The sequence below is a fragment of the Symsagittifera roscoffensis genome, chromosome 3, assembly GCF_963678635.1.
Source record: "Symsagittifera roscoffensis chromosome 3, txSymRosc1.1, whole genome shotgun sequence".
Taxonomy (NCBI): domain Eukaryota; kingdom Metazoa; phylum Xenacoelomorpha; order Acoela; family Convolutidae; genus Symsagittifera; species Symsagittifera roscoffensis.
In genome coordinates this window covers 40,213,430-40,231,022 of record NC_087064.1, presented here as the reverse complement: position 1 = coordinate 40,231,022, position 17,593 = coordinate 40,213,430, and the positions used below count along the sequence as shown (strand labels likewise).

At 35.8% G+C, this 17,593-nt stretch overlaps 2 protein-coding genes across 4 annotated transcripts in view; both read left to right on the top strand.

Annotated features, from left to right (window-relative positions):
- The window catches only part of LOC134841709 (potassium voltage-gated channel subfamily H member 6-like), a 633,879-nt gene that overhangs the window by 328,346 nt on the left and 287,940 nt on the right, over positions 1 to 17,593 (top strand). The window lies entirely within an intron of this gene.
- LOC134842828 (uncharacterized) overlaps positions 1 to 17,593 on the top strand; it is a 554,076-nt gene that overhangs the window by 535,496 nt on the left and 987 nt on the right. For all 3 annotated transcript variants that reach the window (XM_063859327.1, XM_063859325.1, XM_063859326.1), the window contains 2 exons: positions 3,551 to 3,711; positions 4,569 to 4,702. In XM_063859327.1, coding sequence (XP_063715397.1) covers positions 3,551 to 3,711; positions 4,569 to 4,702 — 295 coding nt within the window. The remainder of the gene's footprint in view (positions 1 to 3,550; positions 3,712 to 4,568; positions 4,703 to 17,593) is intronic.

Here is a 17,593-nt window from a genome sequence, read left to right as displayed (position 1 = left end):
AACAAATTTTCTTTCAAATTTTTCATGTTCATGTTTTTTACTTATGTTTTGTCGTGGTTGTAATTTTTTGCTAGTTCGGTAGTGCCATAGGATTTTTGGTTTCTTATATTGATGTTGTATCGCTATAGGCCTCTGTTAAATGAGCATTTTGCATCTCTAGGAATCAAAGTGACCGATTTTATTGAACCTGATCAGCCGTTGTGTTTTACTGAAAATATAAATCAGTATTTGTACCTTTATGGTTGCTGATTTTCGAGATGGTAAACTAAATCAATAACTAAAAACTTAAGCAATCATGCGGCATGACGATAGATCTGTTTTTAAAAAGTTTCCTTGTAGTTTTGCCTGAAATAATAAAACAGATCTGTCATTCCGCTTAGGAATATTCCAACAAGAGCTTTAAATTGCTAAAATTCTACCCTTGCATATGAATTTCGATAATACTTGTCCAATTCTTTATTACCTAGTTGTGGTAAAGTTATTGAAAAACAAGTAAGTCACTGCTCTATTGCTACCTCGATATTTTCGATATACTTTATGAGCGCCAATTTGGATTTCGGCAAAAGTTCAGAACTATTGAAGCTTTAGCTGAATTAACAGAAAGAGCAGGGTTAGGAATTGAAAATAATCTGCTTTGCAGTTTTTCATTTATTTAAAAAAGCGTTTGATGAGCTGAATCATACAATCTTAATAGATAATTAGGAATGTTATGGAGCTCGGCAACTGCTACAATAGATTTAAAAGCCATCTATCAGACAGGCGACACTTTGATCAAACAGACAATACGGCGTCTAATTGACTCAGAGTCAGCAACGGCCGGTGTGCCTCAAGGATCTGTACATGGACTGTTCTCACTAGAATTCATAGCGAGAAAAATCCAAGGTAATGATTTTTCTGGTGAACGAAGCACCGTGTGTGAGAAAAGACGAAAAAATGAAAGATCGAAACTAAGTTCACAAAATGCTCAGGCGCTGTTTTATTAGTGATTTTTTCATAGTTTCGTTTTGCGTATTTAATGACATTGAATTCGGCTTTTTAATACCGAAATCTTTGTCTGTTCGATATTCTTTGTTGACTTGTAGTTTCCGATAAATACGATTAATATACGTATGAAATGAAATGTTGTCAATCAACCGGTTATCCGAACCCAATCTACCTCAGAACGGAAACGAGGCAGAAATATGGACCAATAATTCTTATTTACAAAACTGGTGTGTATCATGCAGCACTAAATTCGAACGTTTTTTTTCGCAGATGATGCAAACTGTACGTGCAATATCATTTTGTTCGAATGCTTTCACTCAGATTTGAAAAGTTGTCTAATTGGTTGAAGATTAATATGTTATCTTACAATTTCGATTAAAATGACTCTTTTTTTAATCTAGGAAAAATAGACCTTTTTACAAGCTTCGTGTTGTCTTTGATAATATTGAGTTTAGTAAGATTTATTGTAACTTTCTTGGTATTATAGAATCTAAATGTTTTTGCTTTGCTCAAATTTTGCTCTTGCGCTCCTTCAACCAAAGACAGCGGAACACAAAAAAAATCAAATTCTTGCTAACTCACAAATATAGGTTCAAAATTGTTGAATGTTTTGAGTGCAGATGATTTGTTACTAGTTGATACTAGAAAAATGTCTTTGCATGATATAAATGTTTTCGTTCACAATTTTAGGGACAATTTTAAACGTGGTAACCATGACTCAATTTGAAAAAAGCTTTCAAAGAAACTGAATGAAGAGTTTAATAGAAAATTAAAATATACTAGTTCCATCGGTAAGCAGAAAAGGAAATTGAAACCATTTGATTAGGTACTTCCTGAAAATTTTTTGAGATTGCAAGTTCAACCTCAGATTAATGACTCTCAGAACCTTCTGGCTTGCACGAAATCACGGTTTTGAAAATTTGAAAGTCTATTAAAGTGTTTCGCACAATCAAAAGCGTTCAAGCCAGGGAGAACCTACACAAAGCCTACGTCATTGATACCATAGCAAAACTACAGCCAAATAGAGTTTTCAACAACCAACTCCGAATAAATCAAGACAAGATGGACGAATTGGAGAAAACATTAACAAGACAACAACAAGTCCGGCTCGCCCAGATAAGGAGTGGTTTTTGTTCTCAACTCAACGATTTTCTTCACAGAATTAACGCCTCGGAAACAGACATGCTGATTCTGTAAGAAGGAAAAAGAGACTGGAACACGTGCTAGCGTGCCTCGCCAACCTAGCTCCAGAAACCCTGTGGACCGACGCAAAAAGAGGCGCGACCGAAACTGAAGGGCTGTGAGGGCCTACACAACATTAACATTTAATTCTGCAATCTTGACACGGCCACTCAGCCCAACCTTGATACACGAAACCCGTTTCTGAAATTCGAGCAACTGTTTTCCTTACCTCTCTATGAAGACAACTACACAGCACGAGCAACTGTTTTTTCCTCTTCCTTCAGGCAACCACTGCTTCAAAAGAATCTACTCCAAAGAATCAAAAAACTTCTCCATCCATCCTTCACAAGAACAAACTGAAAACTTGGAAACTCTCTAAGCCCCGGATGGGTGGAACCAGTTTAAAAGAATATTTATTTTATCCTGTTGTATTCTTGATAAGATATCTCTGTTAAGTACTTAGAACTAACCAATCATGATGCATAGAACTAACACTTAGAATAATTTGTACGGTTGAAACTATTTAATGTTTCAGTCAGAACAGAATAAATTTAACTTACCAAACAGTTGCTCTTCCCCAGAACAGATCATGATATCTGGCTTCGCAAATACCAGCATAGACTAGATCTACTGAGACTAGGAGATAAAAGAGTAAGATTAAGATTGGTATTAGACTAAGAAATTGCTCGAATCTATCCAGCCGAAAATAAGATAGCGTGACGAACAGACGGTGTACCTTATCTGAAATTACTCTATGAGTGAGCCAATCTGGACTTAAACTCAGTATTCTTGTTATCCGTTGTATAATTATTTCTTTTTTGTCTTCTTGTTTCTTGACTTGTTTCTTCTTATTTCTTGTGTAGTTCCAAGAGAAGTAGAGTAAAGAAAATAAAAAAAAAAGAAACACGAGGGGGAATTCAAAGTGTTTGTGATAACTGTGTTCTTTTTAAAGGGAGTTTGATTTTTTCATTTTGTCTTTACACTTTCGAGCGTAGTGTATTAGTACGATTTTTCTTTTTTCTAACCTTGCGCACGAATAAAGGTGTTCATTAAAAGTGTTCACTTATTTGGTGTCAATTTTGCTATGATCACGATTTGTAGCATTGGAAATTTCGTAGCATCTGTTTTCTGCTTTGTTTGTGGCTAGTGTTTGTGATTTATTAAGCGCCCGTGTCTAAGTGGTTAGTGCGTGAGACTCAGAATCGTTAGGTCACACAACGAATTCGAGACGTTTGCGAGGTATCACTAATTCTAGGCTTATTTCTACCTTTTCTTTTTGCACTTATAGAGCTTCTTTTTGTCGTGTTCTCGCTAGTGTTTGCGAAGTTTCAATCATTTCGCCTCTGTGTGTCCAAAACTCATTCGTGTTTGCGATGTTGTTTAGGGTTAAAAACTGTATTGACGAGAAGATCAAGCTGTACCTGCGTGATGCATTCGAACTGGGCAATACCCCTCTGTTTCCCATGCACTGTCACTCGCTCAAGGATGGGACGCAAGCTTCGTACACTGTGGACATGACGAACACCACCGCAGTCGCCGCTGCCAGTGAGTGGCGGAAGAAAACAACCGCAAATATTGAACTCAAATAGAATACAAGACCACACTCATGATTGACTTGCGCAAAAACAACTGAATGATCTTAGGGTCATGTTTCAGTTGCTATGAAGCTCTGCGGTTTTTTTTATTTTTCACTACCTTTGAGTTTTGATTTTTTTAAATGTTAAGAAGAAGGCAAACTCCAACGATCAGCGAAAGTGAAAAGGTTACGAAACACGGGATCATCTTCTAGTTTCGATTTTAACTTGCAGATTTCCCAGCGGAATAAAAAATTCACCTATTGATCCCCTTTCCCAAATTGGGTTAATTTGATTATCAAAAAAGTGTCAATCAGTTAAATATTAAAAAGCCTCAAGGCCATATTTTAAGAGTAATGAGCGTAGTGAAGACTCTTATATAGGTTTTGCTGGAAAAAAACGAACGATTCCTAGTTTCGAAAATGGAATTAATTTTTTTAGATTTCCAGCGGAATAAAAACTGTACCTATTGATCCAGTTTTCTCTAGTTTTCTTGGGTTCTTGTTATCAAAAAAGCGGTAAGCATAAATCGTTCTAGAAATTTAGAGAGCTTGAAGGGCATCGATTTTGTTTTTTAAAATTCTAAAATTCATGTTTTTTTTAATGTTAACTTGCGTTCATTGCTCTATTCCAATCTTCAATTGGCTATGTTTTCTAATTTGACTTGAAGGCGCTAAATGCCCTAAAATTAGTTAATTCTTTTGAAGGCCATATTTTTCAAAAAAACAGGCCATATTTTCAAAAAACAGTAACTGTTGGCCATGTTTTTTAGAAGTGTTGAAGTCGATTGAACTTTGGTAATAAGGTAATCAATTGTTTTTATTTCAGGCAGCGGCTTCCTTTTGTTTTTGACTCATTGCAAAATTGAGCCCAGAAGGAACAACATCATGGCCCGACTGCATGGACCGTGTTTTGTGCAGCAAGTCAGAGTCAATAACCAGATTCTTACTGCTCCAGTACCTGTTAGTCAATGTAGAGAATTATCACGAAGATTTTTTTCAACCTAAGACGCAACGAAAACTGCTCATTTGGCGGCCCTTTTGGTATATGTCAATTTAATCAATTTCAAACCAAACAAAATGTTTTATGGAAATGTCTGGGATTTAATGTTTTTCGCTTTTTTTTGCAACGCTTTGTATTTTTTTTTATTTTTCGGAGAAATTTCAAATTTTCTCGAAAACTACTGAAGCGATTTTCAAAAAACTGTCATCAATAAAAAAACCGGCTGCTCTTCTATGTGCCTACATATTTGGCTAGTTTCTTTTATTTTTTATCACGCGTTCTACGGTCTTCGAAAGTGTTAGTAGGGGGTTTTTTGGCCTACTTGTTTTAATTTTTTTTTTCATTTTCCCAAAAATTAAATGCTCAAATCAGAAATGAAGGTTTCAATCAAAATAAAAGTATGGGAGATCCCCTTCTTACAAGGCTGCTACCTAAATTCGATTGAAAAAAAACTTATGGCCTCAAGCAAGCCCATTTTTTGACATCTTTGTTAATTTTTAAAGCTTTTGACTTATTTCAAAAAAATACCCTGCCAAATCGGAGATTAAGTTATAACCGAAAAATAAAATCAGTTGCGCGAATTTTATATGCGCAAGCGGTTTCTCCCTGGCTATAGGAATCTTCCAATTTTGAAGTTTTGTCCGTTTTTTTGGAAAGTTATATATTTTTTCAAAGCTAAACTGTTGATTCTGAGGTTGATAGTTCTTTAGGACTACATTGACGCTTGGATTTTCGCTGCGTTAGCTGTTTTTTGCTTTGTTTTCAATGAAAAAAGCTGTTATGAACTTCGGAAAAGTTCACTTTTAATTTTTAACATTTTAAGAATTTTTGTCACTAGATGAAAACTACTTGCTGAATCTGATAAATAGGACTCACTCTAAAAAATCAGGGTACGCAAATCTTCAATCTAGAAATCAAAGTGCAGAAAGCAGAGGCTAGTCCGATGCTTTAGTCGAGAAAATTTAATGGAAGTAGGAAAAGTTGATCTATGTTTAGAGTCCTTTTCACTTTTTTCGAAAGGTAACCAACCAAATCTGAGATAATGCTTTCAAGTGAAAGAGCGAGTAGTATTGTTCCTCTTCAAGTAAGCGGTTAATCCCCGTACTTGAGCAGATAATTACTAGGGTTAAGCGTAGTGTCGTTTTTTTGAAACTGAAAATTACGCAAATTCTGTATCAGTACAACAAATGATTGAAATTATTTGTATCTGGAAAGTTACATAACTTTGTTTTTTTTGTCGAATTTTTGCTGCTTTATTGGTGGCTGGTGTTAGTAAAATTACAAGCGGTCTTAGATAAGATGAGAGAGCAAGATATTTCTTATCTCAATAAAAATTTGTTCCAGATGTTTTTTTTATAAATCGTTACCTTATTTCACTTTGTATTGCCAATGTAGAGCTTTTTTTGCATTTTCACCGCTTGTGTTTGTGGCTGTCTCTGTGTTCAATCTGATTAGGTAAGCATGAGATAGCGTTTCAACAATTCCTACGTTCGTTTCAAGTTTCAATGAACTTAGTGAAGATACATATAGGTCATTTTGATTTTTGTTTTGTTTTTCAGGAAAAATGGTCGCGCTGAAAAATATATATTTTTCGCGGTTTGTCTTTTGATTTCTTGGCTCTTTTTCCATTTCACCCTACCCGCGCCGGTGAGTTTTGGTAATTATTCATCTGTACACAATGTCCGGTTCTTACAAAAATTGGAATCTTAGGACATTACAAGCATTGCGACCTACTGTTTGCGTTGTCATCAAACATATTGATTTTTAGAAATGCTGATGTCTTATGACGAAAAGGTTTCACTTTAAGAAAGTACATCGATTATTTTTATTCTTCACATTACAAGCATATTTGGTCTTCTTAGTTAGCCTTGTAAAACACATATTGCATTTCAGTTCTCATATTTTGTCTTCTCTGTATCATTACTAATATTATTGTGATAATTTATAAAACTGGAAAATCATGGTGAAGCTACCACAGGACAAACTGAATTGCCGACATTGCGTCTCCGCAACGAAAACCCGACAGCTCCTGCCAATCAGAACTCAACCAAAAAACGGCTTTGTTTTTTTTTGAGCCCACTTTACGAGTAGAATAAATAACATTAGAAGTCAGAGCAGAATATAAAACGAGCTGTCAATGAGATGATTCCAGCTATTGCTGAAACCTTGAAGACGGAGCTGTTCTCAACAATAAATTCAATTTCGACGGAAGAACTTCAAAATTTTTGTTCTGAAATTTTGAACGAAAAGCGAAAGTCGACTTCCCTGAAGCTAAAGCTTGCCTAAAGTCACAAGTGGAAGCTGAGCAACTTGAATGCTATAACAAGGGATCAGAATAATAGGTATGGAAGAAGACGCTAGCGAGGATTATAATGTAACGATGACAAAAGTGTTGAAAATGGCCAAAGCAATAAGCGGAGAAGTTTAACCAGATAGATTTGTCATTAGCTCACCGGCTTCCATCGAAAAGAATTGGACCCAAGACTATAATAGCTCGATTCTTCAAAATCAAAGTCTAAAGATTGTGCGATTATGCAAAGACCTGCCAATTCCGAGGGTGCGCTTCTTCCACCTATAAATATGATCGAGCTGGAGACGTTTGGACTCGAGATGGAGATATTAATTACATTTGAAAAGCCGATGGAGTAGTACACCAAATACACAGTTTCTATGACAGAGGAGGTTTTCTCAAACAAAACATTAATAATGTGATGAGTCAACCTGATGACAGTCAACCTGATGACAGTCAACACAGTCAACCTGATGACACTTGAATCTTCAGTGATAAAACGTTGTCATAATGATCAAATATCAGTGATAGTATCTGTTAAAAACTTAATAGAAGTAACTGTAATAAAATCATGCTAATTGTTGCTATTAAAAAAGCTCTGAAGATCTGTTATTTTTGCTTAGTAGCCTCGAATTCGCAAAAAATATACTTTGCTGAACAGGAACATGGTTAAATGAAATTGATAATAATGAAATTTTTAAATAAACCGATTTCCCACCATTCACAAACAACAGATTAACAAAATAGGAGGTACAATGATTCAACTAGATTATAAAACCTTATTAATTGATCAACTGGAGTCTGGTTAACCAGAAGCGGTGCCTGAGATAGAAGTCTCTTTAGGGGAAAATGATAATTAGCGTCTGCTATGTACCACCGTGTTATAAAAAATTCAAATTAGCTGAAGAACAAGATTAAGAGTTAGAATATTTTGCTGATCTCAAATTACCCATTGTTCTGGCAGGAGATTTTGATACTGACATCCATTAGCAAAATATTTTACAACGTTCCTCTGTAAATACTAAACAGGCAAATAGATTTCAAATTTCAATAGAAACAGGCAGATTTATTTCAAAAGAAAGTTTAAAAGCCTTGCGAAATTTTTACGGCAACAAAGTTTCAGCATTCCAAGAACTTTGCTCATATGATCTGCCTAATTGTTGCATTCGATCTGTACATTGAAACATTTTTCTGAGATATGATTTTTTTTGTTCCGACCATTTGGAAATTGGAGAGGAAATTAATATTCGGGTGTGTCTTAATATTTATTGGTTTGGGTCAGTGATATGTCATATTAATGACCTTTTGATCGTGATTCGAACGACATAAAAATTTCCAAGAATTTTTTCACAGTGGCGAGAAAAACCGTTTTGAAATTCTTGGTCTGATTTCGAACTAATTTGGTGTGAGCGTGTAGGCTTACAGTAGCTTATTTAAGCTTACTTTAAGCCGGAAAAACTGTTTTTAAATTAGCTTTTGGAGTTTTCAGCGCAATTTTGCAAACAAAGTTAAAAAATTCCAAAAGTTCTGCTAAAAGTTATTGAAATTTTCAAAGTTTTTTTTGTATAATTTAAATTTTTTTTAGTCAATTTTTTTCAAAAACTTTTTCAGAATGGACTTTATTACTATGACTGTCAAATATGTCGAAGTTTTTTTTTCTTTCAGAACTTTTTATCACACCATGCAGAAAAAAAACTACACTAAATTTTAAAAATATATATATTTTTGTTTTAGACTGGTCGGAACATTCTGTGCTAATTGCACAGTCACTGGCTATCCTTGTTTTTTGATCCGACCATTTGAAAAATTGGGAGAATTTTTGTTTTTTTTCCTCGCAAAATTGGATACCACAAATATTCATTGGAATGAATCGAGTGATGTATCATTTTGAAGCCCTTTCTATCGTTATTCGAACGACGCTAAAAAAAGTTTCAAACATTTTCTCACCGTGTCGAGAAAATTCCTTCGAAATTTTTGATTATTGTTCTAATTTCGAACTAATATGGTGTAAGCGTGTAGGCTTACAATAGCTCATATGAGCTTACTTCAAGCGGCTGAAATTTAATTGTACTGAAATAAATGTGATTTTTTGAGTTTATAGCGCTTTTTTAAAAACAGATTTAAAAATTCCCAAAATTTCTGCAACAAGTTTTGAAAAAATTTACACTCATTTTTTTGTTTTTCGAGTTTACTTTCTTCAATTACTGTTTTCCGAATGGCCTTTAATACTATGACTGTCAAATATGCCTAAGTTTTTTTCCTTCAGATCTTTTTAACACGCCATCCTGAAAAAAAAACAACAGTAATTTGAAAAAAAAAAATTGTTTTTTTTTGAAGACTGGTCGGAACATTCTGTGATAAATGCACAGTAATCGGCTGTCCTTGTTTTATTTTTCAATTAGTATAGTAATTTAAAATAATTAGAAGATAATTCGCGATGGTTTGTTTTTTGATTTTTCAAATTTAGGCTCAACAACAACCACAGAAAGACTTAAATTCCTTCCATGAAGGTATAAAGAAATGTAATAACAAAATCAAGACGTACAAGTAGAACAATTATATTTAATAAACCAAGAGCACGAGTTTTGCATTGAGTATTCATTCGCTGTGATATTGAATAGAAATGTTTTAGTGTTTCTCCTGAAGGTAGCGGGACTATCATAAATGTCGATTCCAAGACTAGGATGGGCGAGAAAATGATTCGAGAAAAAGTTTCACCACACGATTAAAGAAGGACTCCCCAGTTCGTCGTTTCCTATTGCGTCGGATCTCAAACATAACTGTATCGGAGGATCGGTGACCGGTCATTTCCGGTGCATAAGAGACAAAGTGGAATAAATCAAAATCTAATTTGTCGTTGAGAAGTTTGTTGAAAAGGGTGAGATCATTGAGTTGGTGGATGAGAGAAATAGGCAACATATTTGTCACACGGAGTAGAATGTTGTAAGGAGCTGTGTAGTTGCGTGTACTCCATCTGAGCGCTCTACATTGTAGCGCTTCTAGCTTGCGGATACTGGTAAGGTCTGGGAACCAGGTTTGAGAAGCATAAAGAATAACTGAGAGAACACATGACTTATAAAGTTGGAGTTTGGTAGTGGTGGGGCAGGTAATTGGGATGTTTTTTTTTTCAACATGAGCAAACTCCTGTTGGCTGAAGATAACTTTTTTTCAATATGCGGTCTCCACGACAGGTCATCGGCCACCCATACACCAATGTCTTTGATGCAGGAGACGGTCGATATCTGATGATTTCCAATTGTGAGTTGATATGTGTCGTCAGTTTTTCCGAATAACATCGTTTTACACTTGTCAGGGTGAAAAGTCATTAAGTTCTCGATAGACCAAGCGAGAAAATTATCAATATCGTTTTGTAGATTCTTTGCTATGGGTGATTCTGTCGAAATCATTTTGCTATCATCGGCAAACAGAAAACAGTCGGAGTATTTACAGTAGTCTGGGAGGTCATTAATGAATATAATTAATAACAACGGACCTAGGACGCTCCCTTGAGGAACACCACTAGTAACCGAAGCAATGTAAGAGAGAACCCCGTTAATGTTCACACATTGAGTTCTGTCAGCGAGGTAACTCCGGATGAGTTCAATGAAACTTGGGTCGAGGCCCATTTTTTTCAATTTGTGCAATAAAACGACATGAGGCACTTTGTCGAATGCTTTTTGAAAATCGAAGTATACCGCGGAGGGCTTCTTATTGTTCTCAAGTTGATTGTAGATATTGTCAAGATAGGCTAGTAGTTGAGTAACCGTGGATCGATGTTTTCGGAAGCCGTGTTGTTGCTTGGCCAACTGCGACTTTATTCTAGGATAAAGAAAGTTGAAAATTAGTCGCTCCAGAATGAGAGAGAGCCGAGGTAGAATGCTAATGGGGCGATAATTGGAAATAAGAGACCGAGAGCCATCTTTGAAGATAGGTGTTATGTAACTGCATTTCCATGTAGTGGGCCACACACAAGAGGATAGAACAAAGGAGAAAAGAATGTAAGCAAAAGGGGCTAATACTGCTGAGGCGTTGTGATACAGGCAGGACGAAAGGCAATCTGAAGAATGAGAATGTGAATCAGGGCATTTCGACAAGAGTGTTTCAACTTTTTTCACATCGAAGTTTAAATCATTCAGAAATATACTGGGTTGTTGGTCACCAGGTTGTTCAGGATTTTCTGTTGTAATTGGATTAAACACGGAAGCGAAAAGTCCATTGAAAAGATCGGCTTTGTTCCGGTCATCGGTTGCGAAATTAGATTCCCAGGTGAGTTTAGATGACAGGGGGGCTTTCCCTGAGAATCGCTTCAGAAACTTAAAAGCTTCTGATGTAGACATCCAGCAGATGTCTTTTAGCAGAACGACTTTATCGAGCTCTGCCGACTCGAGAAAATTGTTTCTTGTAGCGTGTAGGAACTCTTCATTGAAGATTGATTTCAATTTGTGCTTCTTCCTCTCCAAGGTTTCTAGTTTATTAAGCATGTGCATTGTGTGAGAGGAATAATAAAAAGGCCTAGTGGCGCGTTTCTTGCGTTTACGAGGGACCGTAGAAGAAAGTGCATTGTGGACCATACTAGTCCATTCTGCACTGAAATCATTCAGAGACATACACTCAATGGCCTGTGCCACACGAGTAATGGGTGGGAGGGAAAGGGCGGAACGTTCAGGATTGAAGGAGCTCCAGGCTAGCTGTTGGTTGGAGATGACGGCTGTATTGTAGTGGCTTTTCGAGAGTTGAAACAGTACACCAGCATGGTCTGATAGGTTGCTCCATTTCGGGTTTTCGATGTGTTCTATTATATCAGTGTTGGTTACTAGTATAATATCCAGAAGATTGCCTTGTTTGTGGGTCGGGAAGGACAGAACTTGTTGGAGATTATTCTCCTGGCACCAGTTGAGGAAAGGAAGGTCAACAGCTTTGGTTGAGTGATATGTCGGCCAGTCAATATCAGGGAAATTGAAGTCACCGAGTATTAACGTTTCATAGTGAAGACTATTTGAGGAATTGAAAGATTCTGTAAACAGGGTAAAATATTCAGATGAACAGCTACTCAGAGTCTGCGGCGAAATAGCATAGTTGCTGCTTCTTGGCGGATTATAAACCGTGATAATCAACAACATTGTAGAGTGGAATGTGATGATACAGGCACAGGCAAAGTCTTTGTCAACTCCAATGCTGGTGAAGTCAACACTATTAAATACAGAATTATTGGCAGCAATGAGGACACCTCCGTGCGCCCCATTTGTTCGATCTGACCGACTGATAATATTATAGTTGCTCCCAGGAAATATACTCATATCAGGGTGGTTACTGTCTAGCCATGTTTCTGATAGTAAGAGGATATCAGGGTTGTAAGAAGTGAAAAAATTCAGATATGCTAATCTTCTCTGAAGACTAAGAAGGCTTTGGACATTCATCATCATCAGGGAAATATTGTTCCTCGGAGTTGTCAGTCACAATTGAGAGATTGTGGAATGGAGAGTGTCAACATCGGCTAGTGTGTCAAGCTGTTTGTCTTTATAGTAGAGAGTAAGATTTTTGATTTTCATGTCTTCTTTCCTGATGCCTTTTTGAGAGAGAAGGTAGTGTGTTTTAAGCAGTGCTTCCTCTTTTTTTCTTTCTTCTCTGGTGCAGTCGCCTCGAAGGAAGAAGGAGGAGTCCTTGAGCAGGCCAGAGGAAGCCTTGACCCGTTTGGCGGTTATTGCATTGTGAAATTGGACGATGAGAGGACGAGGCTTTCTTGCGTTTTTGATAAATGAGCCTCTACGGTATACATCAGTGATGACAGCATCCGCGCACTTCACAATCTTCAGAACTTTTTCTACATTTCAGTTTTCTTTGAGGAGTCTATCAGATGGAGACTTGAAATCTGTCACTTCGGGCACGTTCAGTATTACTACTGATTCTTTTCGATGTTCATCGTTGTCAGGTGGAGGAACATCAGCTGGTTTTGTGGTGGAGGTTAATCCATTGACTTTGGTTGTGATTTCCATCAGAGACTCTTTCCCTCCTTTGCTTTCACTTTTGGCTTCCGCTGAACAAACTGCTTTGACCTGGGTGGAAAGATCATTAATGGAATTTTCAAGTTTGGGAATGTTCAGTAGAAGTTCTTGGTGCCTGTTTGCCATTCGTAACTGTGATATGGACTCCCGTAGGAGGCATAGTAGGCTTTCTTTGGTTTGCTTGGATGTGATTTTATTGAAGTGTTCGGCGTTGGCGTGTACAAGTTCTTCTATTGTTGGAAAGTAATCGCGTTTCTGGTGACCATCCATTGCAGTGCAAGAAAATAATCCAGAAGGAAGAGAGGAATAAGAATAAGAAGGGAATGAGAGAAGGTAATACGAGAGGATACCGCCTGCAGACGCAAACGTCCAAACTACAGGGATTAAACACTAAGCCCTAATCTGATTATTACTGGGCCACTCTAAGAAAATTAAGTTCCAAGAAGCTACGCTTGTAATTTCAGAAAAAGCTTACTTGATGCTCAATCCAGTTCTTAGTCAGGGGATATAAGACCGGGACAACAAAGTCCAGTTCTTAAGTTGGGGAGAAAAGATCGGGACAATGAAGTCCAGTTCTTAAGAGGATATTGGTCAGCTAGTTGGATGAGTTTCTGATCGTCACTGTTCTTCGGGTGAAGGGCGTGATATAGAGAACTTGCACCAATAATGTGGATCAGTGAAATATGAGGCAACCCCGGCTACCTCGTAGAAACATATGACCTGAAACTATTAATAAGTTTATCACAACAATTAGGCTGGACTGTCAACAAAGTTCAGTTCATTTTCTTTGTTGAAAGGACGACAAACTCCACTATCGAATTGAAAACTTAAAGAGAATTTTATGGAAAATTGTTTTCTTTCCTTCTTTCTGTCTTTTTTTCCTTCAGATCTCTTTTATCACACCTTGCAGAAAAAAAACGACTCTAATTTGAACAAAAAAAGTGTTTGTTAATACTGGTCGGAACGTTCTGTGCTTATTGCACAGTAACCGGTCATTTTTATTTTGTTTTTAATTTAGTATAATTATTAATAATAATTAGTAGATAAGTCGCGATGGTTTGTTTTTGATTTTTCAAATTTAGGCTCAGTTTTTTTTGCGGTTTGACTTTTGATTTCTATTTGAGTTCAGTTCATTTTCTTTGGTGAAACGAAGGCAAACTCCACTATCGAATGTAAAATTTAAAGAGAATTATATGGAGAATAATTTTCTGTCCTTCTTTCTGCTCAATTTTACTTTTTTCGCGGTTTGACTTTTTATTTCTATTCAAGTTCAGTTCATTTTCTTTGTTGAAAGGACGACAAACTCCACTATCGAATTGAAAACTTAAAGAGAATTTTATGGAAAATTGTTTTCTTTCCTTCTTTCTGTCTTTTTTTCCTTCAGATCTTTTTTATCACACCTTGCAGAAAAAAACGACTCTAATTTGAACAAAAAAAGTGTTTGTTAATACTGGTCGGAACGTTCTGTGCTTATTGCACAGTAACCGGTCATTTTTATTTTGTTTTTCATTTAGTATAATAATTAATAATAATTAGTAGATAAGTCGCGATGGTTTGTTTTTGATTTTTCAAATTTAGGCTCACATTTTTTTTTTTGCGGTTTGACTTAATTTTTATTTGAGTTCAGTTCATTTTCTTTTGGTGAAACGAAGGCAAACTCCACTATCGAATGTAAAATTTAAAGAGAATTATATGGAGAATAATTTTCTGTCCTTCTTTCTGCTCAATTTTACTTTTTTCGCGGTTTGACTTTTTATTTCTATTCAAGTTCAGTTCATTTTCTTTGTTGAAAGGACGACAAACTCCACTATCGAATTGAAAACTTAAAGAGAATTTTATGGAAAATTGTTTTCTTTCCTTCTTTCTGTCTGTTTTTCCTTCAGATCTTTTTTATCACACCTTGCAGAAAAAAAACGACTCTAATTTGAACAAAAAAGTGTTTGTTAATACCGGTCGGAACATTCTGTGCTTATTGCACAGTAACCGGTCATTTTTGTTTTGTTTTTCATTTAGTATAATAATTAATAATAATTAGTAGATAAGTCGCGATGGTTTGTTTTTTGATTTTTCAAATTTAGGCTCAGTTTTTTTTTTGCGGTTTGACTTTTGATTTCTATTTGAGTTCAGTTCATTTTCTTTGGTGAAACGAAGGCAAACTCCACTATCGAATGTAAAATTTAAAGAGAATTATATGGAGAATAATTTTCTGTCCTTCTTTCTGCTCAATTTTACTTTTTTCGCGGTTTGACTTTTTATTTCTATTCAAGTTCAGTTCATTTTCTTTGTTGAAAGGACGACAAACTCCACTATCGAATTGAAAACTTAAAGAGAATTTTATGGAAAATTGTTTTCTTTCCTTCTTTCTGTCTTTTTTTCCTTCAGATCTTTTTTATCAGACCTTGCAGAAAAAAACGACCCTAATTTGAACAAAAAAAGTGTTTGTTAATACTGGTCGGAACATTCTGTGTTTATTGCTCAGTAACCGGTCATTTTTGTTTTGTTTTTCATTTAGTATAATAATTAATAATAATTAGTAGATAAGTCGCGATGGTTTGTTTTTTGATTTTTCAAATTTAGGCTCAGATTTATTTTTTTTTGCGGTTTGACTTTTGATTTCTATTTGAGTTCAGTTCCTTTTCTTTGGTGAAACGAAGGCAAACTCCACTATCGAATGTAAAATTTAAAGAGAATTATATGGAGAATAATTTTCTGTCCTTCTTTCTGCCTTTCTGTCCTTCAGATCTCTTAATCACAAAATGCAGAAAGAAACGACACCAATTTGAAAAAAAATGTATTTTTGAAGACTGGTCGGAACGGGCTGTGCTAATTGCACAGTAACCGGCTGTCCTTGTTTTATTTTTCAATTAGTATGAAAATCATTAACCTTGTTTTCTTGCCATCGTGTAGAGTAGACAATAATTCGGCATTGAATTTGCCCTTGATCTATCCTCTCCAATCCGTGCTTCAAGTTGATAGAGTTGATGTTGTTCAATTGTTGTAAAATGAATTTTTTCTTCATTTATTTGATGATCGTTTAAAACTGTAAAGACAGTGATTTGGAGAAACTAACTCTTCTTTCTTTTCTTAAACGGAAGGGGGGGAAGAGAGCCGTTCATTTCAAACTCAACTGCTAGAATGAAAAAAATTGCGCTCTAAGCTAACCAAAATGCAAGATGCGAAAAATATACAGGATCGGCTAAGTTTCAAAAATTGACTTCAATTTAAAAAAAGTTCTTTGAATACGATGAAGGATGATGTCCTGTCCACTACAAAAGTGTTCACTGTGCATTCTAGTTAAATAAGCTGAAAGTACTCTCTGAAGCCGAAAATTAGGAATCATATAACAGCAGCGATGTTCCTAAAGGTCTTGGCGTGAGCGATAATCTGGAAGTTGACAAAATACATGAAACTGAGTCTATTATGGCCAAAACTTTTGATTAATAGGTGCCAATGTAGGTGTTCAAGTTATTCCATTTGCTCATTGCCTTCATGTTTGTCGAGAGGGAAACTAACCATTCACAGTTTTGCGCGAAGAATTGTGAAGCTAAAATCCCTCATAAGAAGAAGTTCCTGGCGGCTTAAAAGCATGTAAAGAGTGTCATTGTCTTTAAGGTCTTGAGCCGTCAGCGAGTTGTCCTCATAAAGATCTTGAAACAAGGTGCAATTTTGCTAGGATCGGTTGAGTTTTATGGAAAGAAGATCGATTAAATGGATTGTATGAAGGTGGAGGTTTTTTTCACCAAAGTTAGTGAGGAGATGAATTGTTTTGAAAGTTTTTTCCTGGAAAACGGAAGAGCCAGAGGTTCAAACTTTCTCGTGCAGTTCGTTCCAATCATTTAACACAAACGGAGCCGTTTTGCGATACTACAAGGCTAATTTTTTCCCAACCTAAGTTACTGCGATGTTAGTGCGACTTTTGGTGGCAGTTTTTGAACAGGATCCTGAATTGACAATTTATTGGCCTTTGGTTTTGATATTTGATTACATATAAGTTAACACAGTTGTTGCTTTTTAATTGATCAAATCAATAGAAGAAAACTATTTGTTTTATTCAGCGGTACAATCAAAAAATTCTTTTTCAGAAAATTTTCTTACTCAATATATCTTGCGAAATTTTTGAAATGCATATGTTCACGCTTACAATAAGCTAGCGTTATTAAACGGGAATATAGACTTTTTTCTAGTTAACAGCTAGTTTAACAGAATCACTTGAATCATTTGATGGCTTGCTTCATTATTGACGGTAATTTTTAAGAAAAGGTAGGTACAGTAGTGTGTTGGTATGGAGTGGGGCTATGTCACGAAGGATCAAGCTTTCAAATCCGAGACCGTACCAGTTTTTCTAATTCGATGAACGCAGTTCGGACTCTAAGTCGCGATGGTTTGGTTTTTTCAAATTTAGACTCAAATTTACATTTTTCGCGGTTTGACTTCTGATTTCTTTTTAAGTTCAGTTCATGTTCTTTGGTGAAAGGAAGGCACTATCGAATGTAAAAACTAAAGAGAAGTATATAAAGAGAAGTATATGAAAGCTCATTTATCTTTGTCTTTCTTTCTTT